This window comes from Siniperca chuatsi, linkage group LG12 (genome assembly GCF_020085105.1).
Source record: "Siniperca chuatsi isolate FFG_IHB_CAS linkage group LG12, ASM2008510v1, whole genome shotgun sequence".
In the NCBI taxonomy this organism is placed as follows: domain Eukaryota; kingdom Metazoa; phylum Chordata; class Actinopteri; order Centrarchiformes; family Sinipercidae; genus Siniperca; species Siniperca chuatsi.
In genome coordinates this window covers 29,181,734-29,209,121 of record NC_058053.1, presented here as the reverse complement: position 1 = coordinate 29,209,121, position 27,388 = coordinate 29,181,734, and the positions used below count along the sequence as shown (strand labels likewise).

Sequence of the window (27,388 nt, the reverse complement as noted above, 5' to 3'; positions counted from 1 at the left end):
CCACATGACAACATGGGGTAACTAGGGATTAACATTAAAATGTGATCTGTACTTGCAACATTTAGCTGACACTTGCACTGGCATTGTTCCTTCCAACAGAGGCACCCGAGATCGACTTGGACGCTGACCTAAAGCAGGGACTGACGGTGAGAGCCGGCTGTCCTATCAGACTATGTGCCACCATCAGAGGTAGACCACCTCCTAAGGTCACTTGGAGGAAGATGGGCATTGACAACGTGGTCAGGAAGGGAAAAGTCGACATCATTGACACCATGACCTTCCTGGTCATTCCCGACAGCGCCCGCGACGACTCTGGCAAATACTGCCTGACTCTACAGAGTCCTGCCGGAGAAAAGGCTGTATTTGTCAACGTTAAGGTTCTTGGTAAGTCCTGGGTTTCTTTTAATAATGCACACTAGTTTAACTTAGTTGCAGTCAGCAGTTACAAAAACATGTTTACATCCATCAAAATGCTATCTTTAAGTTGAATTTTTTTTAAAAAAGAAGTCCAAATTCAAATGTCATAATCTATTTTTTCTGACAGACACTCCGGGACCTGTGATGAATCTGGAGGCAACCGACATCAAACAGACATCAGCCATGCTGTCCTGGAGTCCTCCAGAGAACGATGGCGGCAGCGAGGTCACTCACTACATTGTTGAGAAGCGAGAGATTGACCGCAAGACTTGGGCAATTGTAAAGGCCGAGGTTGAGAAGGATAAGATTTCCTTCAAAGTCAGCGGTCTGATGCCGGGCACCGAGTACTACTTCAGAGTCACAGCTGTCAACGAGTACGGTTCTGGAGTTCCCAGAGTGTCACCCACTTCCTACTTGGCCTCTGATCCTGTCAGTACGTATCACAGCTTATAGTCACCCACTGTGCTTAGTTCCCTCTTTTCTTTTTCATCAGTCATTAGAAACACTTGAACACAACTACTATCTGATTTCCTTTTTCAGGCAAGCCCGATCCTTGTGAGAAGATCGAGGTTCTGGAGATCACTAAGAACAGTGCCACAGTCGGCTGGGTGAAGCCTGCAAGGGACGGTGGTGCCAAGATCGATGGTTACATAATTGAATACATTGAGGTCAAACCTCCTCCAGTGCCTCCAGCACCTGTGGAGGTTTGTCATGTGATCATACTGATTCTTCTCTGACTGATTCAATCAATTGTTGATTTAATTTTCCAAAATCTTTACGTTTTCTTCTGTTCTGTAGTTGTAATATAAGAATGCAGAAAATCATATTAGGATGCATGTGCTCCAAAAAACCTCACTGCCATTTTACAAATATACTGTATATGCTCTCAGAATTTTGTAATTCAAGCTATTTTCTTATTATTGAGTAAACCTGAAAAGTATGAATCATTCATCTACAACCCTCAATTTGTCACAGGTTCCAGAGGGAGAGGAAGCTCCTCCACCACCACCACCCCCGCCTCCGGTGAGAGAAGAGGAAGAGGAGGCAGAACCTGAAAAGGAAGTCTGGAATGCCTACACTACAGTGAAAGGTTTGACAATCAGCATCAGCGGCCTGAAGGAGGGCAAGAGGTACAAGTTCAGAGTGGCTGCCAAGAACATCATGGGCATGAGCTCGTTCACTGAGACCAGGCAGCCGGTCGAGATCAAGGAACAGATGTGTAAGTTGTTACGTCAGATTAATAATTAGAAGTTAAGAAGTAGTTTAAGCCATTATCCCATGCATTATTTTGAATTAACAAATATTTGTGATAACAGTACCACATAGTACAGTAAGATCCAGGGATAACACTAAATAAGACCACTATTTGTTATCTTAGGGCTGCTCTCAGCTTCCCTAGATAATCTCTCCAATCTAATGAGTCAATTCTCATGTCCTCACCCACAGTGGAGCCGAAGATTGTCATGCCAGAGACAGTGAGTGCCAGAGCCGGAGCCAAGCTCAGAGTGGAGGCGCTGGTTTCCGGAAAACCTGCCCCAACCTGCAAATGGATGCGTGGTGAAGATGCAGTGGTCTCGTCCAGCCGTCTGGCCGTGCACCAGTCCGGCAACCTGTGTGTCCTGATCATCAAAGACGTGTCAAGGACTGACAGCGGAGAGTACAGCCTGGTGGCTGAGAACAGCTCTGCAAAGGTGGTCCAGGCCCTGAAGATTGTCATAAGAGGTCAGTATCACCCACGATAACATATGAATAAAATTAATTGGCATGGATATTTTTCATGTTTAAATCTGATTATCCTATGTGTTTCAGACATCCCCGGTCCTCCCGAGGGCCCTGTGGTGATCAGTGACATCGACTCTGATGCCTGCTCCCTGTCCTGGAACAAACCACTGGAGGACGGAGGCAGCAATATCACCAACTATGTGGTAGAAAAATGTGATGTGAGTAGAGGTGACTGGGTGACAGCTGCTACTTCCGGCCTGAAGACCAGTTGCAGACTTGGAAAGCTCATCCCAGGGAAGGAGTATGTTTTCCGTATCCGTGCTGAGAACCGCTTTGGCGTGTCAGACCCCATTCAGTCTGACAGAATGGTTGCCAAGTTCCCCTTTGGTAAGTTTAATTGAATTATGTCCCAATTATGTCTTTTATTAGGTTTAGATGTAAGCTTCGGTCTAACATTGACAGGTTTTATCATTACTGACAATATTCATTTTGTTTGTTTTTTGTCACCAGATGTTCCTAGTGAGCCCCTCAACTGCCGCATCAACAAGACCAACAAGGACTGTATGTTTGTGGCCTGGGATAAACCAGAGTGCGACGGTGGCAGTCCCATCACAGGTTACTACATCGAGCGTAAGGAGAGGAACAGTCTGCTATGGGTGAAGGCCAACGACACCGTCGTCCGCACCACTGAGTACCCGTGTGCCGGCCTCATCGAGGGCCTGGAATACACTTTCAGAGTGTCTGCAATCAACCGTGCTGGCCAAGGCAAACCAAGCAAGAAGACTGACTTTGTCACTGCTAGGACACCCATTGGTAGGTTTGCAACCTAGGCAACAGCACCTAAGCATCAAGCTTTATTTTATTCATTTAATCTTGTTTCCTTACCTTTGCTCATTTGTCTCTTTGTGCCACAGACACTCCAGGTAAACCTGAGGTCCTGGATGTAACCAAGAACTCTGTCACTCTGGTTTGGACCCGTCCCAAGAACGATGGTGGCAGCAAGATCATTGGCTACTATGTTGAGGCCATGCGGGTGCCGGGAGACATCTGGATACGCTGCAACACCAGCAGCCAGAACGTCCCAAGGGAGGAGTATACAGTGACTGGCCTGGAGAGAGACCTGCAGTACCAGTTCAGAGTCATAGCCAAAACTGCTGTCAACATTAGCAAACCCTCTGAGCCTACAGATCCTATCCTGGTCTGTGCCGAGAATGGTGAGAGGTTTTGATTTAACGCTCTTACGATCAGGCAGATAAACCAGTCACTGCAATGACAACATTGCTTGTGACTTTGAAAATAAACAAAAAAGGAGTCTCTCACAGATCTGAGTTGTAACTTTATCTCATCTTTACAAACACAGTTCCTCCAAGGGTGGAGCTCAACGCTAGGATGCAGAAGGGTTTGAAAGTGAAGGCCGGAACCACAATCCTCCTGGAGGCTGAGGTGTTCGGTAAGCCTATGCCCAGAGTGACTTGGAAGAGAGGCGATGATAGCCTGAAATCAGGTGAAGGCCAGGTCATCACCCAGCAGAGGCATCACTTCCAGCTGGAGATGATGGCAGTCACGAAGGAGCACACAGGAACCTACACCATCCTGGCCGAGAACGCCAGCGGCTCCAAGACTGCAGAAATACAGGTCAATGTCCTAGGTGAGTACTTCTATATTTTCTTTATGGATGTCTGTTGACACTCTACCACGATAGAAGTGGGAGGTTTTCCACAGTCTATAAGCTGTATTCAAATTAAATTCTGCATGATGTGCACACAGCTTCACCAATCAATGTGCTGTGCTCAGTTGGCTGATATTGCATTATTTTGTGTCTCTTCAGATGTGCCTGGGCCTCCTGCCAGTTCCAAACACATCGAGGTGTTTGCCACCAGTATCAAGATGTCCTGGGAACCTCCTCTGAGGGACGGTGGCGCCCCCATCAGCAACTACATCGTAGACAAGCGTGAGACCAGCAGAGCCAACTGGGCCCAGGTCTCCGCCAAGATCAAGGGGGACGTCCTTGAGCTCAACGTGGAGAAGCTCATCGAGGGTCGCGAGTACCAGTTCCGAATCCGTGCTGAGAACATATGGGGGGTTGGAGACCCCCTTATCACCAACCCTGTCATTGCCAAAAACCCATTCAGTGAGTCATCACCAGCATTTCCTCTGGGTTCATACTATAACAAAACCAATGGTAGTGAAGAACTTTAGCAAGCAGTGCTGCAGTTTAAAATGTAGGGGTCTAAAACTGTGACGCAAGTAAGACAAGTATCAGCTACATCAAACCAGCTTACTGTCACATTGCATATTCTGTCAACATCTAAAGCTTCTTATCACAATGAGATTTGAGTTTATTTTAAACTTGAAAGATATTTTTAATATGTAAATTAAAACCTAAACTCTGGTGTCACTTCCAGCTGTCCCTGGCCCTTGTGAGGCCCCAGTGATCACCAACGTGACCAAGGATCATATGACTGTGAGCTGGAAGGAGCCTGCAGATGATGGAAAGTCCACTATCCTGGGCTACATGCTGGAAAAGAAAGAAACCAAGGAAATGAACTGGACCAAGCTGAATAGGAAGCCCATGACAGAGAGGACCCTGGATGTTACAGGCCTCACAGAGGGAGCTGAATACGAGTTCAGAGTCAGTGCCGTCAATGTGGCAGGTGTTGGCAAACCCAGCGAGCCCTCCACTGGCACCACCGCACAGAATCCCATCAGTGAGTCCCATAATCTCTGAAAACTTTGCATAGTTCTTTCTTAATGAAATAATACACATACTGTTACATGTACTGAGTTATGTATGATCTGTATGTAACTAACCTGGGTCAATGTGATCTTCCCCAGCTCCTCCTGGCCCTGTTGTGAATCCCAGTGTGACGGAAACCACCCACAGCACCATCAGCCTCACCTGGACCGCCCCCGCCAACAATGGCGGAAGCCCCATCATTGGTTACTTGGTGGAGTGCAAGAGGACCGACACCACAGACTGGATCCGCTGCAACGTCCCCAGGAACCTGCAGGAGACCAACTACACCATCCAGAACCTCATAGACAAGGCAGAGTACCAGTGCCGCATCAGTGCCGTCAACAAGGTCGGCTTCGGCGAGCCAGTTGAAGTACCCGGCAAGCATGCTGCCAAGGACATCATTGGTACGTATGATTTTGATTTCCTGAACTGCATTTATTTAAATTCTGTAGGACAGTGTGTGTAAGTAGAACAGAGTATCATCGACTAACAAGGTATACAAGATACAGCCCGGATATTTTTTGGTAATTTAAAACTGGCCCATACCTGGAAAAGTGCAACTTATTCATAGTTAGCTGGATTATGACCAAGACTGGATGAAAATTAACAGAATCATTTAAGTCATGTTAGCGTGGTTCACTTAGGCCTGAATAAAAGGGTGTATTTCAATTTCACTTGACAACCTAGACTGGCTGACAGATTTGTTACTATACTTATTATATATGCTTTTTAGTAATGTTTTTTATTCTAAAAAAAGCACAAAATGAGTAGTATTTTGCTCCATTTGTATGTACATGCCTTTGCAGCTGTACTAATACAACAATAAGACTCTTTCCTCACACTTTCACTCAGAAAACTATCCTGTGTGTGTGTTCATGCAGTTGCTCCCGAGGCAGAGCTGAGCGCGGAGCTGAAGGAGGGCCTGGAGCTGCACGCAGGCTCCACCATGAGGCTACAGGCCACCATTAAGGGCCGTCCCACTCCCAAGATCACCTGGGCAAAGATGAACACTAACATCAAGGACCGCCAGGGCATTGTCATTAAATCCACGAACACTGACACCATGGTGATGGTGGAGAATGTCAACAGATATGATGCTGGCAAATACATTCTGAACCTGGACAGCTTGGCTGGCATGAAGATGTACACCATCGTTGTCAAGGTTCTCGGTCAGTGAAGCAAAAGCATTCATCTAAGTTTGTTTGCACTGATTCTACTCTGTAGAGACTTACTGGCTGAGATCAGCCACTCATGGTTGGAATCATCAGAAACAGGAATAAGTTCTAAAATGAAAAAAATCAGTTTTGGGTTTAGGTCCATATTTTAGAGTTGTAAAGTGTTTTTGTATTTCTCCAGATACTCCTGGACCACCAGTCAACCTGATGGTGAAGGAGACATGCAAGGACAGCTCCTCCATCTATTGGGATGCTCCTCTGATCGACGGTGGCTATGAAGTCACCCACTACATCGTGGAGAAGCGTGAAACTGAGAGGAAGGCATGGTCGATCGTCTCCAACAACTGCACCAAGACATCATTCAAGGTGCCAGACCTGGATGCTGGACGGTCCTACTGCTTCAGAGTGTCAGCAGTTAACCAGCTCGGTGCTGGGGAGTGTTGTGAAACAGCCGACTCAGTCAAAGCATCGGGTGGGTTAGATGATAAAAGATTTTTTTGCTTGACCTTATTTTGTTATTTGTTCTTGCAAATATACTCACTGCATTGATTTTACTTTGTCAGAGGAGCCTGGGCCTGTCATGGACTTCAAGACCCTGCTGGTTAACAAGGACTCTTGCACTCTAAGCTGGAAGAAACCCCTCACTGATGGTGGCAGCCGCATCATCTGCTACGTGCTGGAGGTTCTCAATGGTGACGACAAGTACAAGGAGCTAATGAGGTCCAAAAACATGCAGTACAGCGCCAAGGACCTTGTAGAGGGCAGAGAGTACACCTACAGAGTCAAGGCTGTGAATGACTCAGGAGAGAGCTCTGCCAAAGAGCTGACCGTGGTCGCCAAGGACCAGATCAGTAAGTGGCCATGTCCATATTTATAAAACTTACAAAGAGAAAGTGTGTAAAAGTGTTCAAAGCAGAGTTTTAAAAATACTCATTCCTTCCCTCTGCAGTTCATCCCAGCTGTGATTTGAGGGAGCTGCCCAACATGTGCTACATTGCCAAGGAGGGCAGCACCGTCCGTCTGAAGATCCCGATCATCGGCAAACCTACACCCAAGGTTTCCTGGAAGAAGGGGGATGACGAAGACCTGACAGACACCGGCCGAGTGTGCGCAGAGTCCTCTTCAGTCAACACCACCCTCCTGATCAGGGACTGCCAGAGGAGTGATGCTTACAAGTACACCATCACCCTGAGGAACAGCGCTGGAAGCAAGGAGTCCACCATTTTCATCAGGTAGAAATCAAACTGTACCAGATCAGTATCATTTCAGAGAATGTAATACAACATGAAGAAAATTGATGACGCTATGCTAGTTTCAGTCATATCCATGCATTACTGGCTATATTTAAGGTCAAAAAGACTTTAATCTCCCCTGTCTCCTTTCAGGGTGGTGGGTAAACCTGGCATCCCAGTTGGACCCATTAAGTTCAAAGATGTTACTGCCGATGGTGCTACACTGAAGTGGGTCGCTCCTAAGGATGACGGTGGCTCAGAAATCACAAACTACATCCTGGAAAAGAGAGACTCCATCACCAACATGTGGGTGACTGTGTCCTCCACTGTGGAGACCAACACCATGAGGGTGACCGGTCTCCATGAGGGCACAGAGTACATCTTCAGGGTCTGTGCTGAGAACAAGTACGGTGTTGGAGAGGGACTCAAGTCTGAACCCATCGTTGCTAAACATCCATTCAGTAAGTGACTGTAACTCATATTTTAAGTATCGAACTGAAAAATTGAGCTTCTCCTGACTGTTCAATATCACTGTTTTTTCTACAGATGTTCCTGATGCTCCTCCTCCACCTCAGGTCATGAGCATGCGCCACAACTCTGCTTACCTGGCCTGGTCTGACCCCAGGAAGACTGGAGGATCTCCTATCACAGGTGCTGTCAGCTTGAACACTTGATATACCTATTGTCAAACATGTTATTTTGTCTTATATATTTTACATACATTTTATCGTTGCTTCTTTTAGCACTTTATATGAAGTGTATGTGGCATGTGAGCGTAATGTGGATTTAGTTTTTCCCTCTTTGGTACCATATTCAGGCTACCATGTTGAGTTCAAGGAGAGGAACAGTATGTTGTGGAAGAGGGCAAGCCCGACCACCTTGAGGATGAAGGAATACATGGTAACTGGGCTGACTGAAGGTTTGGAGTACGAGTTCCGAGTCATGGCAATCAACCTGGCTGGCATCGGCAGACCAAGTGCTCCCACAGATCCACAGGTGGCCCTGGATCCCATTGGTAAGTGTAAAAAGTGAGCGCGTCAACAAGTATAAAAAATTACTAATCCTGTAAAATATGCAACAATGCATTCAAATATTTTACATCTGTATCATTAGATGCCCCTGGTAAACCTGATGTGATCAGCATCACGAGAAGCACCGTGACCCTCCAGTGGACCGAGCCACAGTTTGATGGTGGTCACAGACTGACTGGCTACATTGTTGAGAGGCGCGACCTACCTTCTAAGATCTGGGTGAAGGCCAACAACGTGAATGTTGTGGAGCCTGCATTCACTGTAACCGATCTGCAGGAGGGCTGCAAATACGAGTTCAGAATCAGGGCAAAGAATGCCGCAGGCGCTCTCAGCCCACCCTCCGAGCAGACAGATACCATTATCTGCAGAGATGAATATGGTGAGATATAAATCCACCACTAAGATACTGTCTCACTCACATCTCAGTATACTTTCGCAGTTATCGTGGCATAATACATGAAAATGTAAGTTTTTTCTATTTTGTCCAACAGCTGCACCAACCATTATTATCGACGCTCAGGTGATGGAGGGTCTGACCGTCCGAGCCGGCGATACTATTGTCATCACTGCCACAAGCATTTTAGGCAAACCGGCACCAACCTCATGCTGGTCAAAGGGAGGAAAGTATTTTAAACCCTCTGATCTTGTTCATATTGAGACCACTGCAACGTCCTCCACTCTGTCCGTCAAGTATGCTGGCAGGAAAGACTCTGGGGAGTACATCATCACTGCCAGCAACCCCTTCGGTGTAAAAGAGGAAACCGTTAAGGTCACAGTTCTGGATGTTCCTGGTGCTCCTGGACCCATTGAATGCAGTGGTGTCTCCTCTGAAAAGGTCAATCTTACCTGGACAGCTCCTACAGAGGACGGAGGCTCTCCTATCAAGTATTACACCCTGGAGAAGAGAGAGACCAGCCGCCTGCTCTGGACTGTCCTGGAAGAGAGGATCATCGACTGTCACTACGTGGCCAACAAGCTCATCCAGGGCAATGAGTATTTCTTCAGAGTCTCTGCTGTTAACCAGTACGGTGCCAGTGAGGCATCTCACTCTGAGGCAGTCAAGATGGTTGATAGATTTGGTATGTGCAGTTAGTTTATGTTCTTCAATGCATCTTGCACATGATACATTTGTGCTTAATTTTTTAAAGATAAAATGTCTCTGGAAGAAGAATACAGACTACTTAGTTTCATGAATGTGTTTCTTCTATCTATGTGTGTAGGTCCTCCTGGTCCACCATCTAAACCAGAGGTTGAGAAAGTCGATGGACATTCAGCTACTGTGACCTGGAGGAGACCGAGTGAAGATGGAGGAAGTGACATCATAGGTTACTGTGTTGAGAAGAAGGAGAAAAAGGCTATGAGATGGGTCAGGGCGTCCAAGAAATCCATTGCTGAGCTCAGCTATGAAGTCACTGGTCTCACTGAGGGCATGGAATATGAGTTCCGTATTCTTGCTGAGAACAGAGCTGGCTTTGGAGAGCCAAGTGAACCATCTATGCCTGTCAGAACAATAGTTGCTGCCTGTAAGTAAAAAGAAGTGTTCCAACTGTGAAAAGCAAATGGCTCACCAAAATCCAATGTTACATTATTTCTTATGTTAAGATACTTAAAAGAAATCACCAGTTTTTACAGAATGCCATATTTAGTTTTAAAAGACACTAACAACTTCTCTTATGTCTGGCAGATGTGCCTGGACCTCCAGTCAATCCAAGAGTCACAGACACAACCAAGACCACAGCCACTCTGAACTGGGGAAAACCTCTTGATAATGGTGGACTTGAAGTCACTGGATATGTGATTGAGCACAAGAAGGAAGGAACAGAAGAATGGGTTAAGGACACTCCTTCGTCTCCACTTAGGATCACAGAGTTTGTTGTTCCCAAGTTGGAAACTGGTGCAAAATACCACTTCAGAATTAGCGCTGTGAATGCGAAGGGGGCAGGTGAACCTGCTGAAACTCAGGAACAGGTTGAGATAGTGGAACGTGCAGCTGAACCTGATCTGGAGCTAGATGTTGAGCTGAGAAGAACCCTTGTCATCAGGGCTGGCTGCTCCATTCGCCTCTTTGTGCCAATCAAGGGACGTCCAACACCTACAGTCACCTGGACCAAAGAGGGTGGTCCTGTCCCACGTGCAGTCATTGACAGCACTGAGTCATTTACAATGCTGCTCATCCCTGAGAGTTCAAGGATTGATGCGGGCAATTATGAGCTTACCCTCGAAAACTCTGCTGGAAAGAAGAGTGCCGCTATACATGTGAGAGTTCTGGATTCACCTGGACCTCCACTTAACCTAAAACCAGTCAAGATTGACAAGGAAAGCATTACTCTTCAATGGGAGATGCCTCTCATCGACGGTGGAGCCAAGATCACTAACTACATCATTGAGAAGAGAGAATCAACACGCAAAGCTTTTGCTACTGCTATTACAAATTGCCCGACCACTTCAGCTAGGATCGGTGAGCTGGGTGAAGGTTGTGAGTACTACTTCAGAGTGTCTGCCGAGAACGAGTATGGCATTGGTGAGGCGGTTGAAACTGCTGATCCAATTCGTGCATCCCAGGCACCAACTCCTCCAGAGAGCATTATTCCTACTGATATCACCAAGAACTCTGTGAGCCTGGCTTGGACCAAACCCAGGCACGATGGTGGAAGCAGAGTTACAGGATATGTCCTTGAAGCCCAAAAGAAGGGAACTGATCAGTGGGCACATGTAACAACAGTCAAAACCATGGATTTCACAGTGAAGAATCTTAATGAGAATGAGGAGTACATTTTCTGCATAATGGCTGTCAACCACTCAGGTAGAAGTGCTCCACGTGAGAGCAAACCCATTGTTATCAAGGATTCTACTTGCCTGCCTGAGTTTGACCTCTGTGGTGTATGTCAGAAGACTGTTATTGCCAAGGCAGGAGATGACATCAAGGTTGAAATTCCAATTATGGGACGTCCTAGACCAACTGTCTCTTGGCAAAAGGATGGTGCAGCTCTGAAGCTTACACAGAGGACCAATGTGGAAACTACTGCTGCTACTGTTACCCTCAGCATCAATGAATGCACCAGAGCCGACAGTGGTGTATACACCATGACAGGAAAGAACATTGTTGGTTCTGTGACAGACAACATCATTGTCAAAGTACATGATGTACCTGGGCCTCCCAAGGGACCAGTTAAGATTGTGGAGATAACTCGTACTTATTGCATCTTTGCATGGGACACTCCAGAGAATGACGGAGGTGTTCCAATCAACAATTACGTGGTTGAGATCAGAGACACCACTTCCCAAACATGGACAGAGCTGTCTTCCACGGTCATCCGTACCATGTTTAAAGCCATTCGGTTAAACACTGGATCCGAGTACCAGTTCAGAGTAAAGGCTAAGAACAGATATGGTGTTGGACCACCCATCACCTCAGAGGCAGTGGTGGCTGCCTATCCATTCAAAGCCCCTGGACCTCCTGGAACTCCTGGTGTTTTTGCATTTACCAAGGACTCAATAACAATCAGCTGGAATGAGCCTGTGTCTGATGGTGGAAATGAAGTAATTGGTTATCATGTTGAGAGGAAAGAAAGAAGCAGCATCATGTGGCATAAGATCAGCAAGGGTCTTGTGAAAGGAAACATCTTTAAATCCACTGGTCTTGAAGATGGAGTTGCCTATGAGTTCCGTGTCATGGCTGAAAACATGGCCGGAGTTGGTAAGCCCAGCAAGGCCTCAGAAGCAATACTGGCCTTGGACCCTGTAGACCCACCAGGTCAGCCTGTGCCAATATTTGTCAACAAGAATGTCATCACTATTCAGTGGACAAAGCCTGAGTACGATGGTGGCTTTAAAATCACTGGCTACACAGTGGAGAAGAGAGAACTGCCTGCTGGTCGCTGGATCAGAGCCAACTTCACTAACATCATTGAGACGGCATTCACTGTAAGTGGACTGACTCAAGATGCCTCATATGAGTTCCGTGTCATAGCCAGAAACTCAGCAGGTGCAGTGAGCGTGCCCTCTGAGCCCTCAGACCCAATTACCTGCAAAGATGACATTATTGAGCCACGCATTATGGTGGATGCCATCTTTAAGGATGTTGTTCTACTGAAGGCAGGAGAGTCCTTCAAACTTGATGCTGATATTGCTGGTCAACCAACCCCATCTATGGTTTGGACCAAGAATGGAAAGGAGGTTGAGAACACGATGAAACTGGAGGTTAAGTTCACGGAACTGACAACCACTCTGACCAACAAGGACTCTGTCAGATCAGATGGCGGAGAATTTGTTTTGACTGCCACTAATGTTGGTGGATTTGCTAAGCACATCTTTAATGTTAAAGTGCTTGACAGACCTGGACCACCAGTTGGACCTCTTAAGGTGTCTGATATCACAGCTGATAACTGTGTACTCACCTGGGCTCCACCTGCAGATGATGGCGGTGCCAAGATTGAAGGATATGTGATTGAGAAGCGTGAGTCAAGCAGACTGGTTTGGACCAATGTGGTTTCAGACCTGCAAGTTACACAATACAAGGTGACTAAGCTACTCAAAGGAAATGAATACATCTTCAGAGTTATGGCAGTAAACAAATATGGACTTGGCGAATCTCTTGATTCCGAACCCACTATTGCAGACAACCCGTACATGGTTCCAGATCCTCCAGAGAATCCTGAGGTGACAGCTATCACTAAAGATTCAATGGTTGTTATGTGGCAAGCACCTAAGGGTGATGGTGGAACTCCCATCACCAACTACAATATTGAAAGGAAAGACAGAATAGGCCTTCGCTGGGTCAAATGCAACAAAAGGAAGGTCAAAGATCTACAATTCAAGGCAACAGGCCTTGTTGTCGGACATGAATATGAATTCAGAATAATTGCTGAGAATGCTGCTGGAGTGAGTGCACCAAGTGTCTCGAGTCTATTCTACAAGGCCACTGATGGACTGTACAAGCCAGGGGCTCCATGCAACCCCAGAATCTTGGACACAACCAAGTCCTCAGTTACTGTTGCTTGGAACAAACCTGTATATGATGGTGGCTCTGACATCACTGGTTACATTGTCGAGACCTGCATCCCATCTGAAAAGGAGGAAGAAGAGGAATGGACAATTATGACACCCAAAGAAGGACTCTTTGCCACCTCATTCACCATTGTTAACCTGAAGGAGAACCAGGAGTACAAGATTAACATCTCTGCCGTGAACAGTGAAGGAGTTGGAGAGGCAGCATTGGTACCTGGCAATCCCAAGGCAGAAGACAGGCTCCTCGCACCTGAGATGGATGTGGATGCTGAGCTCCGCAAAGTTGTCAGTCTTAGAGCTTGCTGCACACTTAGACTGTTTGTGCCTATCAGAGGCAGACCAGCTCCTCAGGCTAAATGGACCAAAGGAGATGGTGAGCCTATTGAGAGGGCAACCATTGACAGCACAACATCATACACATCACTTGTAATTGAAAATGTCAACAGATTCGACAGTGGAAAGTATAATCTTACAGTTGAAAACAGCTCTGGCTCCAAGACAGTTACAGTCCAAGTCAGGGTGCTTGATACACCAAGTGCCCCACAGAATCTAAAGATTACTGCTGTAACAAATAAAGCTGTCTCTCTGACTTGGGATCCACCAGTGAATGATGGAGGAGTCAAGATTAAGAACTATATTGTTGAAAAACGTGAGTCCACAAGGAAAGCATATGCCACAGTCAATGCTAACTGCCACCACACCACCTTCACAGTTGACCAGCTCCTGGAAGGATGCAACTATTACTTCAGAGTTTTGGCTGAGAATGAATATGGCATTGGCCTGCCCATTGAGACTGGTGAATCAGTTAAAGTGTCTGAGAAACCACAGCCACCTGGCAAAATCACTCTTAAGGATGTTACCAAGAACAGTGTCACCCTATCCTGGGAGAAGCCAGAGCATGATGGTGGCAGCAGAGTGGGCTGTTATGTTGTTGAGATCCAGCCTAAGGGTGATGAAAAGTGGACCCAGGCTGTGATTGTAAAGGAAACAGAAGCTACTATTAGTGGACTCAATGCAGGTGAAGAATACATGTTCCGTGTAGCAGCAAGAAATGAGAAGGGAACAAGCGATCCACGTCAAATCGGTGTGCCTGTAATCGTAAAAGATCTTGTGATTGCACCTGTTGCCAAATTGTTGTTCAACACATTCAGTGTGTTGGCAGGAGAAGACCTGACAGTGGAGGTTCCATATGTTGCACGTCCAAAAGCAGCTGTCTCCTGGGTAAAAGATGGTCAGCCTCTGAAGAGAACTACCAGAGTAAACTTTGGTGCAAAAGACACAATGCTGAACCTCACCATAAAAGAGGCTACTAAAGATGATGTTGGACAGTACCTTATTACTCTTAGCAACACAGCAGGAGAGACAACAGCAGACATTGGCATTGTTGTTCTTGACAAACCTGGCCAGCCGGGCGGTCCAGTTAAGGTGGAGGAGGTCACTTCTGACAGTGTAACCATCTCCTGGAACCCACCAGAGTATGATGGTGGGTGCACCATCAAAAACTATATTGTGGAAAAGAGAGACACATCCACAACTAACTGGATGGTTGTATCTCCTAACCTTGCAAGGACCAAAATCAAGGCAGGCAGGTTAAAAACTGGCTCTGAGTATCAGTTTAGAATCACAGCAGAAAACAGATATGGAAAAGGTCCAGCTCTTCTATCAGAGTGTATTGTGGCTCAATATCCATACAAGCTCCCAGGACCCCCAGGGACACCATCCATTGCAGCTTGCACCAAGGACAGCATGGTGGTTGCCTGGAATGAACCTGTGAATGATGGTGGAAGCGCTATTTTGGGCTACCACCTTGAACGTAAAGAGAGAAACAGCATCCTGTGGGTAAAACTTAACAAGTCTCTTATTACCGACCAAACCTTCAAGACCACTGGTCTGGAACCAGGAATGGAGTATGAATATAGAGTTTATGCTGAAAACATTGTTGGAATAGGCAAAGTGAGCAAAGTGTCTGAGGGACGTGTTGCTAGAGATCCTTGTGATCCTCCTGGCACTCCAGAGGCAACAAAGATCAGTAAGGACTCTGTGACCATTGTTTGGACCAAGCCTGAGTATGATGGTGGTGCAAAGGTTACAGGCTACATTGTGGAAAAGAAGGAGCTTCCTGAAGGTCGTTGGCAGAAGGCTAACTTCACTAACGTCATTGAGACAGAATATGTTGCAACTGGACTTGTGCAAGACAATCAGTATGAATTCCGTGTCATTGCCAGAAATGCTGCTGGTGTTTTCAGTATCCCCTCTTACAGCACCGGCCCTATCACTGCCAGGGATGAGATTGAACCACCACACATCAGCATTGACCCAGAGTACACGCAGACTATTGTGGTTAATGCTGGAGACAACTTCAAGATTGATGGAGATGTTCATGGCAAACCATTGCCGTCTATCCACTGGATGAAGGGAGAGCAGGAACTGGGCAACACTATTCATAGAGAAATCAAGAACACACCCACCAAAGCTTACATATCTGTCAAGGAAGCTAAACTTTCCGATGGAGGCCAATACACTCTGCTGTTGAAAAATCCAGGTGGAGAAAAGGCTGTACAGGTCAATGTGGTTGTTCTCGATAAACCTGGAGAACCACAGGGACCTCTTGTTGTTACAGGAATAACCAAAGACCGATGCTGCCTTGCATGGAAACCACCACTACAAGATGGTGGCAGCAAGATCACTCACTACATTGTGGAGAGGAGAGAGTCAAGCAGACTAGTCTGGACTGTTGTTGACCCAAAAGTGGGAAATACTTGTTTAAAGGTTACTAAGCTCCTGGAAGGAAATGAGTACATCTTCAGAGTCCATGCTGTCAACCACTTTGGAGTGGGTGCAGCACTTGAGTCTGCTGCTGTCATAATCAAAGATCCATATTTGCCCCCTGGAACACCCAAGAGCTTGGAAGTTTCAAATATTAAAAAGGATTCAATGTTGCTCACCTGGGAGGCTCCTTCTGAAGATGGAGGCAGTCCTATCACTGGATACATAATTGAGAAACATGACAAAGAAGGCGTAAGATGGACCCGATGCAACAGGCAAACAGTCACTGACTTGACATTCAAGGTCACTGGGCTCCTGGAAAGCCATAGCTATGAATTCAGAGTTGCAGCTGAGAATGCTGTCAGTGTTGGTGAGCCAAGCTCCCCAACTGTATTCTACAAAGCTCTTGATCCCATTTTCAGGCCTGGCCCACCACACAATCCAAGAGTTACTGACACAACTAAAACATCAGTATTCCTGTCATGGGGCAAGCCCGTCTGTGATGGAGGCTGTGAGATTCAGGGATACATTGTTGAGTGCTGCACTACCACAGAACCAGCAGTGCCAGCTGAGGCCCCTGCTGAAGCCCCAGCTGCAGAGGTAGCTGCCACAGATGCACCTGCTGAGGAATGGATAATGTGCACGCCACCAACAGGTGTCAAGAAGACCAAGTTTGAAGTTCCAAACCTGAAGGAAAACCAGGCATACAAGTTTAGAGTATGTGCTATCAACAAAGTTGGAGTTGGTGAGCATGCTGATGTTTCTGGAGCTGTTGTTGCCAAGGACAAGGCAGAAGAGCCAGACCTTGACATTGACCCAGAACTGAGAAAGATTGTGACCATTAAAGCTGGAGCGTCCCTTAGACTGTTTATTCCCATCAAAGGAAGGCCCACTCCTACCATCAAGTGGGACAAAGATGAAGCTGCACTTAAAGAGACTGCTCAGGTTGAGGTGACTAGCAGTTACACATCCCTAGTAATTGATAAGATGAGCAGAAATGACAGTGGAAAATACACTGTCACTGCAGAGAACTCCAGTGGAACCAAATCTGCATTTGTTGTTGTCCGTGTTCTCGACACACCTAGTGCTCCTGTTAACCTGAAAGTGAAAGAAATTACAAACCAGTCAGTGACACTGGCATGGGAAGCACCTGTGTTGGATGGTGGATCCAAGATCAAGAACTACATTGTTGAAAAGAGAGAAAGCACACGCAAAACATATGCAGCTGTTGTAACAAATTGTCATGCTCTTTCATGGAAGATTGAGCCACTCCAGGAGGGCTGCAGTTACTACTTCCGAGTCCTTGCTGAAAATGCACATGGTGTTGGCCTGCCTGCAGCAATTCTTGACCCTCTTAAGGTCTCAGAGGTGCCCCAGTCTCCAAAGAGCTTGATTGTTACAGACCAAACCAAAACAAGTATCTCTTTGGCCTGGGAGAAGCCTGAGTATGATGGTGGTAGCAGAGTCATGCAGTACTTGCTCGAGGTGCAGCTTAAGGGCCAGGATAAGTGGTCTGGTGTTAACACATTTAAGACAATGGAGGCTATGGTTTCCAATCTGAACCCAGGAGAGGAGTATCTGTTTAGAGTTACAGCAATCAATGATAAAGGAAAGAGTGACCCCAAAGTTCTTGCTGGGCCAGTGATGGCCAAGGACTTAGTCTTTGAGCCAGATGTTCGACCAGCATTCAGCAACTACAGTGTCCATGTGGGTAAAGACCTGAACATTGACATTCCCATCTTTGGACGTCCTAAACCAACAGTCTCATGGACTAAAGATGGAGCTCCTTTGAAGTTCACTACCAGAGTAAACATTCTAAACACACTAAAACATACAACGCTGAGCATTAAGGAGGCAGCAGGTGATGATGGTGGCATGTACAGCATAAATGTTGCTAATTCAGCTGGAAAGAAGGACACAACCATTGAAATCATTGTACTTGACAAGCCTGGCCCTCCATCCGGCCCTGTGAGGTTCGATGAAATCACAACACAGAGTGTCACTATTTCATGGGACCCACCAAAACACAATGGTGGCTGCCAGATTTCAAACTACATTGTGCAGAAGAGAGATACTACTACAACAACATGGGAAAATGTCAGCATCAACTGTGCCAGAACCACCATCAAAGTGCCTAGACTGAAGACTGGAGCTGAGTACCAGTTCAAGATCATTGCTCAGAACCGCTATGGCAAGAGTCATGGTCTGGATTCATCTGCTGTGGTCGCTCAGTACCCATACAGAGAGCCAGGCCCACCAGGCACTCCTTTCATCTCCTCTCTCTCTAGGGACTACCAGATTGTTGAATGGCATGAGCCTGTCACAGATGGAGGCAGCCCTGTTCTTGGCTATCATCTTGAAAGGAAAGAGAGGAATAGTATTCTCTGGGTCAAAATCAACAAGACTCTTGTTCACGATACTAGTTTCAAGAGTCACCCCTTGGATGAGGGTGTTGAGTATGAATACAGGGTTTATGCTGAAAATATTGTTGGCATTGGCAGGTGCAGTAAGGTCTCAGAGGGCTGCGTTGCCCGTGACCCATGTGATCCTCCTGGCACACCAGAGGCCATCCATGTAACCAAAGATACCATTGTCATTCAGTGGACTAAACCAGAGTATGATGGTGGCAGTAATATAACTGGCTATACTGTGGAGAAGCGTGATTTGCCAGAGGGCAGGTGGGTAAGAGCGAACTTCACTAATGTGATCGAGACCCAGTTCACTGTCACTGGTCTGACTGAAAATGCACAGTACGACTTTAGAGTCATTGCTAAAAATGCTGTCGGCACCATCAGTAAGCCATCCTACAATAGTGGACCAATCACTGCAAGTGATAAGGTGGAGGCACCCAAATTCTCCATTGACCCTGCATTCACCAAGGCCATTATCATCAGTGCTGGAGAGACATTCAAGCTAGATGCTGATGTCCGTGGCAAGCCACTGCCTACAATCGAGTGGTTCAAGGATGAAAAACCAATTGAGAATACACTTAGACTAGAGATCAAAAACACAGAAAACCACGCAATGATTGTCATTAAGGACTCTGTTAGAATTGATGGAGGAATTTACACACTCCAGCTGACAAATGAGGCTGGCAATGAAACAGTTCCATTCAAGGTTGTGGTGCTGGACAGGCCTAGCCCATGTGAAGGACCCCTCCACATCACTGGAGTAGCTGAAGATAGATGCACACTGGTATGGCGTGCCCCTCTACATGATGGAGGTAGTCCTATTACACACTACATCATTGAGAGAAAAGAGACCAGCCGTCTAGCTTGGACTGTTGTTTCTAACAGCTGTGACACCACATGCTACAAAGTCACCAAATTACTGGAAGGCAATGAATATATGTTCCGTGTCATGGCAGTTAACAGTTATGGTGTCAGTGAGCCACTGGAGTCTGGTGGAGTGATTATGAAAACTCCATTTGTTCCTCCTGGTCCACCTCACATTGAGGATGTATCCAATATTGCCCATGATGGTATGACTATCACTTGGTCTGCCCCTGAGACTGATGGCGGCAGTGAGATTACTAATTACATCATTGAAAAGAAGGACAGAACTGGAATCAAATGGACCAGATGCAACAGACAGAAGGTCACTGACCTCTCCTTTAGAGTTACAGGTCTAACCACCGGCCATGAATATGAGTTCAGAGTGGCTGCTGAGAATGTAGTTGGAGTGGGAGAACCAAGCCTTCAAAGTTCATACTACAAGGCCTGTGATCCCAAGTACAAACCTGGTGCCCCAGCATATGTAAATGTGATTGACTCCACAAAGAGTTCTATTACAGTGTCATGGGGTAAGCCTCTGTCTGATGGTGGCACCGCCATTCAAGGATACATTGTTGAAGTCTGCAAGGCTGAGGAGGAGGAATGGACCATGGTTACTCCCCCCACTGGCCTGCGTGTCAACAAATATGAAATTACCAAACTTACTGAGGGTCAGGAGTACAAGATCCAGGTGTGTGCTCTGAATAAATTGGGAGTTGGCGAATCAGCAGCTCTCTCTGGAACAGCTAAGCCAGAGGAAAGGGTGGACCCACCACAGATCCATCTTGACTCTGAGCTGAGGAAGGGCATCACTGTGAAAGCTGGTGGATCTGTTAGAATCCATATTCCATTCAAGGGCAGACCAACACCTGAGATTAAGTGGACTAAGGATGAGGGAGACCTGACTGAAAAGACAGTGGTTGAGAAAGCTCTCAACTTTACTGAGCTGTCCATTGACTCATGTGACAGGAGTGACTCAGGAAAATACACCCTGAGCCTGACAAACAGCAGTGGCTCTGTGTCTGAGTTTGTTGCTGTTAAAGTCCTGGATACACCTGGGTCCCCACAGAACCTTGTGGTTAAAGAAGTCAAAAAGGACTCTATCACTCTTGTATGGGATTCCCCACTGATTGATGGAGGTTCCAAAATCAAAAACTATGTCATTGACAAACGTGAATCAATCAGAAAGGCATATGCAAATGTGTCCACAAAATGCACCAAGACAACATTCAAAGTTGAGAACTTGATTGAAGGCGCTATGTACTACTTCAGAGTCATGGCTGAGAATGAATATGGAATCGGCCAGGCTGTTGAAACAAAGACGGCTTCCAAGGCCTCTGAGGTACCGCTGCCTGTAGGAAAAGTCTCCCTCACTGATGTCACCAAGGCCAGTGCCTCACTGGCCTGGGAGAAACCTGGGCATGATGGAGGCAGTAGAATTGGTGGCTACCTAATAGAAATGCAACCTAAGGGTACAGATAAGTGGGGAATTGCAGTAAATACAAAGACATGTGAGGGCACTGTCACAGGCCTCACCGCTGGAACAGAATATCTATTTCGTATCATTGCTTACAATGAGAAGGGAAAGAGTGAGCCAAAGGCACTTGCTGCACCCGTTGTTGCCAATGACATGACCATAGAGCCAAGCATTAAGATGCAATTCAACACTTACAGTGTATTAGCTGGAAAAGATCTGAAGTTGGACTTCCCTGTGCTTGGCAGGCCCAAACCTAAAGTCACATGGACCAGGGATGGTGAGCCTTTGAAGGTAACATCCAGAGTCAACGTGGTAAACACGCCAACAACAACTGGCATTCAAATTACTGAGGCATGCAAGGAGGACTTTGGCAAATATTCCATTACAGCAACTAATACTGCTGGCACAATCACTGAGGATGTGGCTGTCATTATCCTTGACAAGCCTGGTCCACCGACAGGTCCAGTCAAGGTTGTTGAAGTAAGCAACACCTTTGTCCATCTCTCCTGGGAGCCTCCGCAGTACAAGGGTGGATGCCAGATAAAGAACTATATAGTGGAGAAGAGAGACACCACTACCACAACATGGCAGTCAGTCACCACACAGCTTGCTAGAACAGCTTTCAAGGTCACCAAGCTGAAGACTGGTGCTGAATACCAGTTCAGAATCATAGCTGAAAACAGATATGGAAAGGGTGTGCCTCTGGACTCCAAGGCCATTGTTGTGCAATATCCATACAAACCACCAGGGCCTCCAGGAACTCCATATGTGAAATCTGCAACAAAGGAAATGATGATCATTGAATGGAATGAGCCAGTCAATGATGGTGGAAGTACAGTTACTGGTTACCATCTGGAAAGCAAAGAGAGAAACAGCATCCTGTGGAACAAACTGAACAAGACTCTCATCACTGATACTCAGTTCAAGATCTGCAATCTTGAGGAGGGTATTGGATATGAATTCAGAGTCTACGCTGAAAATATTGTTGGCATTGGCAGATGCAGTAAAGTGTCTGAGTCCTTTGTTGCTCGTGACCCATGTGACCCTCCTGGTTCTCCTGAAGCTGTATCTATTGCTAAGAACCTAATCAAGATTCAGTGGACCAAGCCTCAGTATGATGGTGGCAGCAAAGTGAATGGATATATTGTGGAAAGGAAAGATCTCTCCTCCCCTGAAGGGCGCTGGGTAAGAGCTAACTTCACTAATATAATTGAGACTGAGTATACCGTCACTGGTCTAACAGAGAATGAGCAATATGAATTTAGAGTTATTGCAAGAAATGCAGCCGGAGTCTTCAGCCAGGCATCTGACAGCTCTGGACCTATTACTGCTACTGATGAAATTGAACCACCAAGAGCCTCAATGGATCCCAAATACAAGGATGTTATTGTTGTCAGTGCTGGAGAACACTTGCTTCTTGATGCAGACATCTATGGAAAACCAATTCCTGATGTTGTCTGGCTGAAAGAAGGCAAGGAAATGAACAAAGCTCTGCGCATTGAAGTGAAAACTACACAGAAACGTGCAGCCATAACCATCAAGGATGTGACCAAGCTTGATGGTGGCCACTATGACCTTGTCCTCAAAAATCTGGGTGGTACAAAAACCTTCCCTATTACTGTCAAAGTCCTTGATAAACCAGGTCCACCCACTGGACCCATGAAGGTGACAGGAATCATGGCTGACAGGTGCATCCTTGCCTGGTCTGAGCCAACTCTGGATGGTGGTGCTAGTATCACTCACTATGTCTTGGAGAAGAGAGAGACTAGCAGGTTGTCCTGGACAGTGGCTGCACCAAATATCAAGGGTCTGTACTATAAACTAACAAATTTGCTCCATGGAAATGAATACATTTTCAGAGTCAGAGCAGTCAACAAATATGGTGTTGGCGATTATCTCGAGTGTGAACCCATCATTGCACGCAATCCTTACAAGCCACCTAGTGCTCCTGGAACTCCAGAAGCAAGTCAGATCACAAAGGACTCTATGGTTCTGTCATGGGCCACTCCAGAACAGACTGGTGGAGCTGACATAGAAGGCTACCACCTTGAAAAACGTGACAAAGATAGTGTAAGGTGGACAAAATGCAACAGACAAAAGCTGACAGACACCCATTTCAAGATCACAGGTCTGATGACAGACCACTTCTATGAGTTCCGTGTTGCTGCTGAGAATGAGGCTGGAATAGGAGACCTCAGTGAACTGTCCCTATTCTACAGAGCATGTGATGCCACAACACCACCTGGACCTCCACACCATCCTAAGGTGACAGACTACACAAAGTCTTCTGTGTCTCTGTCCTGGGGAAAACCTGGCTTTGATGGTGGTGCTTACATCAAGGGCTATATTGTTGAAATGAGGGAGTATACACCAGTGCCTGAATCAACAGAGGAGGCAGAAGTAGCACCAGCAGTAGAGGCACCAGTTGAAAAAGAATGGATCATGTGCACTCCACCAACTGGCATTCAAGCCACTAAACTCACTATCACAGACCTGAAGGAGGGTGGAGAGTACCAGTTCCGTGTCTGTGCTATCAACTCTGAGGGAGTTGGGGAAGCTGCTAATGTCCACGGCACTGTGGTTACTTCTGACAGGGTAGAAGCACCAGAGATCGAGCTGGATGCTGATCTCAGAAAGGTGGTATCTGTCCGTGCTGGTGGAACTCTGCGCCTGTTTGTCACCATCAGAGGAAGGCCTGAACCTGCTGTGAAATGGGAGAAGGTTGAGGGTACTCTCACAGAGCGTGCTGCAATTGACACCACCAGTTCATACACCATGCTTGTCATTGATAATGTTAACCGTTTTGACAGTGGCAAATACTCACTAACACTGGAGAACAGCAGTGGTGCAAAATCTGCTATTGTTGCAGTGAGGATTTTGGATACACCAAGTACACCACAAAACTTTGCTGTGAAGGAACTCAAGAAGGATTCAGTGACTCTTGCCTGGGATACCCCACTTACTGATGGTGGTTCTAAAATCACAAACTACATTGTAGAGAAGAGAGAGTCTGTCAGGAAGGCCTATACTACTGTCACCAGCAACTGCACGGCCAACTCATTCAAGATCGAAGAGCTGCCTGAGGGTGGTATTTACTACTTCAGAGTCTGTGCTGTTAATGAATATGGCCAAGGACAGATGGTTGAAACCAAAGAAGTCAAAGTGTCTGAGGTACCTCTGCCACCAAGTAAGGTTACTCTTGTAGATTTGACAAAGACCAGCGTGTCACTGGCATGGGACAAACCTGCTCATGATGGTGGAAGCAAAGTAATGTGCTACAATGTAGAATTTAAGCCTAAAAGTGGAGACAAATGGGGCACAGCATGCACAGTCAAGGTGCCTGAAGCAACTATTCCTAATCTGACTCCTAATGAAGCCTATTTATTCAGAGTTGTTGCAATCAATGAGAAGGGAAAGAGTGAGCCAAAGGATCTTGGCTTGCCTGTGGTTGCAAAGGATGTTGCAGTTGAACCATCTATCAACTTACAGTTTACCACATACAGTGTGAAGGCTGGAGATGACCTCACTCTTGAGGTTCCAGTAAGAGGCAGGCCAAAACCTGTTGTATCCTGGAAGAAGGATGGCCTTCCTTTGAAGCAAACATCATCAGTGACCATCTTAACCAATGCAACCTCTTCCAAAATTATCATCAAAGAGGCTAGTAGAGAACATGTTGGCAAGTATGAGATCACCCTGGCGAACACAGCAGGAACTGCCACAGCAAATATTGGAGTTGTTGTACTCGATAAACCAGGCCCACCTAAAGGTATCAGTGTGGATGCTGTGACCTCAGACAGCATTACACTGTCCTGGTCTCCACCAGATTATGATGGTGGCTGCTCCATCAGTAACTATATTGTGGAGAAGAGAGACACAAACACACAAGAATGGCAGATGGTAGCAAGTAATGTTGCCAGAACATCTTTCAAGGCTGGCCGTCTGACACATGGAGCAGAGTACCAATTCCGCATCTATGCAGTCAACCGTTATGGAAAGAGTACATATCTGGATTCACCTGGAATCACTGCTCAGTATAACTTCAAACAACCTGGACCTCCTTCAACGCCTATAGTGAAGTTGGCCACAAAATCTTACATGTTGGTGACATGGAATGAGCCAGTCAATGATGGTGGTAGTCCTGTTGTGGGCTACCATCTGGAGAGGAAGGAGCGTTCTAGCATTATGTGGACAAAGATGAACAGAGGAATGATCAAAGATACAGAATACAAAGTCAATGGAATTGAAGAGGGCATGACGTATGAATACCGTGTCTATGCTGAAAATATTGCTGGTATCGGTAAATGCAGCAAGGCCTGTGAAGGTGTAGCAGCCAGAGATCCATGTGACCCTCCAGGCACACCTGTGGTCACTGCTGTTACCAGAACCTCTGTCTCCTTGTCTTGGAATAAACCAGAGTATGATGGTGGAGCCAAGGTTTCTGGCTACATCATTGAACGCAGAGACCTTCCTGAAGGACGCTGGACAAGGTGCAACTTCACCAATGTGCCTGAGACCCATTATGATGTGACAAGCCTTACAGAGAACAGCCAGTATGACTTCCGCGTCATTGCTAAGAATGCAGCTGGATTGTTCAGTGAACCATCTTACAACACCGGCCCAATCACTGTAAAGGATGATGTGGATCCACCACGCATCATGATGGATGTCAAGTTCAGAGAGACAGTGTTTGTGAAAGCAGGAGAAACTCTGAAGATTAATGCTGACCTTGCTGGACGTCCTGCCCCTGTCATTTCCTGGACCAAGGATGGCAAAGATATTGAGCTGAGAGCCAGAATCCAGATTGTTTCAACAGAAACCAGCACTTCTGTCATTGTGAAGGATTGCATCAGAAGAGATTCTGGACAGTATGCCTTGACTCTACAGAATATTACCGGAACTGTTACCATGCCAATAAACTGTGTGATTCTAGATAAGCCAGGACCCTCAGCAGGACCTCTGCAGATCACAGGTCTCACAGCTGAGGCGTGCACTCTGTCATGGGGTCCTCCTCAGGAGACCGGTGGTGCTGACATCACGCATTACCTTATTGAGAAGCGTGAGACCAGTCGCTTGGCATGGACAATGGTGAAGGGAGACGTCACAAAAACATACTTCAAAGTCAAAGGACTGCTCAAGGGCAACGAATATATCTTCAGGGTTTTGGCTGTAAATAAGCATGGACTTGGTGAGGCTCTGGAGAGTGATGCTGTAAAGATTACAGATCCATACACTTTTGCCACTGCTCCAACTAGTGTTGATGTCACTACCATAACTGGAGATTCAATGACCCTCACTTGGTGCAAGCCAGCTAGTGATGGAGGCAGCCCAATCACTGGATATGTGATTGAGCGCCGTGAGAAGACAGGTATGCACTGGATCCGTGTGAACAAACATCCAGTTGTTGAATGTACCACAATAGCAACCAAACTGCGCAAGGGTTGTGAGTATGACTTCAGAGTCTATGCTGAAAATGCTGCTGGTCTGAGTCCTCCAAGTGAGCAGTCTGCATCATTCAGAGCAGCAGATCCTCTGGTTGTTGCTTCTCGCCCAACCAAGCCAAAGATTGTCAGTTCAACCAAGGACAGTGTGTCCATTGTCTGGAAACCACCAACAGATGATGGTGGTGCTCCCATCCTTGGATACAGTGTAGAATACAGAGACTACATACACAAACCAGAGCCAAAGGTTGAGGAAGAAGAGGAAGAATATGAAGAGGAGGAAGAGGAGGTACCTGAATCACCTGAAGAACTAGCAAGATGGGTTGAGGCTATCCCTCTTACCAAAAGCTTAGAGTTCACAATCACTGGACTAAAGACAGATGCAGAATATGAATTCTGTGTCAAGGCAATAAACAAAATTGGCAGCAGTGTGCGTAGCCCCTGTTCAGATGCAGCTGCAGCAATGGACAGGACTGCAGAGCCATCATTTGATGTTGACATTGAGTTGCGTAAAGTACTTATTGTTAAGCATGGCACAGCATTTACTCTCAATGTACCATTCAAGGGCAAACCCGTGCCATCAGTGGCATGGGCCAAGGAGGGCGTTGATCTAAAGGTCAGAGGAACCATTGAATCAACAGAATCCAGCACTTCACTGACCATTGAGAAGTCAACTAGAAATGATTCAGGAGAGTACTGTGTTTCAATTGAGTCACCATTGGGAAAATCAACATTGCCCATGGTTGTCAAGGTGCTCGACTCTCCTGGACCCCCTGTCAATGTTATAGTTTCAGCAGTGACCAAGGATTCTGCAACCCTCACTTGGGAAGCTCCGGAGAATGATGGTGGTGATGCAGTGAAGGCCTATCATGTTGAAAAACGTGAGGCCAGTAAGAAGGCCTGGGTGTCTGTGACCAGCAACTGTCACGCACTCACTTACAAGTTGGAAGACTTGCAGGAAGGAGCCATCTATTACTTTAGAGTTATTGGAGAAAATGAGTATGGAGTGGGTGTCCCTCAGGAAGCCAAGGCTGGAACAAAGATTACAGGTAAATGTAATAGCTGTTAAGTTGATTTTATTCAGCCTTTATCATTTTGACAAAATGTGCTTAGT

General features: G+C 46.4%; 1 protein-coding gene across 1 annotated transcript in view; it reads left to right on the top strand.

The window, feature by feature from the left end:
• Window positions 1-27,388, top strand: part of LOC122885285 (titin-like) — a 208,217-nt gene that overhangs the window by 152,199 nt on the left and 28,630 nt on the right. The window contains exons 199-221 of the mRNA XM_044216151.1: window positions 100-384; window positions 545-850; window positions 958-1,121; window positions 1,393-1,636; window positions 1,864-2,139; window positions 2,227-2,526; window positions 2,650-2,952; window positions 3,054-3,353; window positions 3,500-3,787; window positions 3,968-4,270; window positions 4,545-4,847; window positions 4,975-5,280; window positions 5,758-6,045; window positions 6,233-6,523; window positions 6,615-6,902; window positions 7,001-7,283; window positions 7,437-7,744; window positions 7,830-7,934; window positions 8,101-8,298; window positions 8,397-8,693; window positions 8,806-9,393; window positions 9,535-9,837; window positions 9,999-27,323. Of these exons, the coding sequence (XP_044072086.1) occupies window positions 100-384; window positions 545-850; window positions 958-1,121; window positions 1,393-1,636; window positions 1,864-2,139; window positions 2,227-2,526; window positions 2,650-2,952; window positions 3,054-3,353; window positions 3,500-3,787; window positions 3,968-4,270; window positions 4,545-4,847; window positions 4,975-5,280; window positions 5,758-6,045; window positions 6,233-6,523; window positions 6,615-6,902; window positions 7,001-7,283; window positions 7,437-7,744; window positions 7,830-7,934; window positions 8,101-8,298; window positions 8,397-8,693; window positions 8,806-9,393; window positions 9,535-9,837; window positions 9,999-27,323 (23,652 nt within the window). The remainder of the gene's footprint in view (window positions 1-99; window positions 385-544; window positions 851-957; window positions 1,122-1,392; window positions 1,637-1,863; window positions 2,140-2,226; window positions 2,527-2,649; window positions 2,953-3,053; window positions 3,354-3,499; window positions 3,788-3,967; window positions 4,271-4,544; window positions 4,848-4,974; window positions 5,281-5,757; window positions 6,046-6,232; window positions 6,524-6,614; window positions 6,903-7,000; window positions 7,284-7,436; window positions 7,745-7,829; window positions 7,935-8,100; window positions 8,299-8,396; window positions 8,694-8,805; window positions 9,394-9,534; window positions 9,838-9,998; window positions 27,324-27,388) is intronic.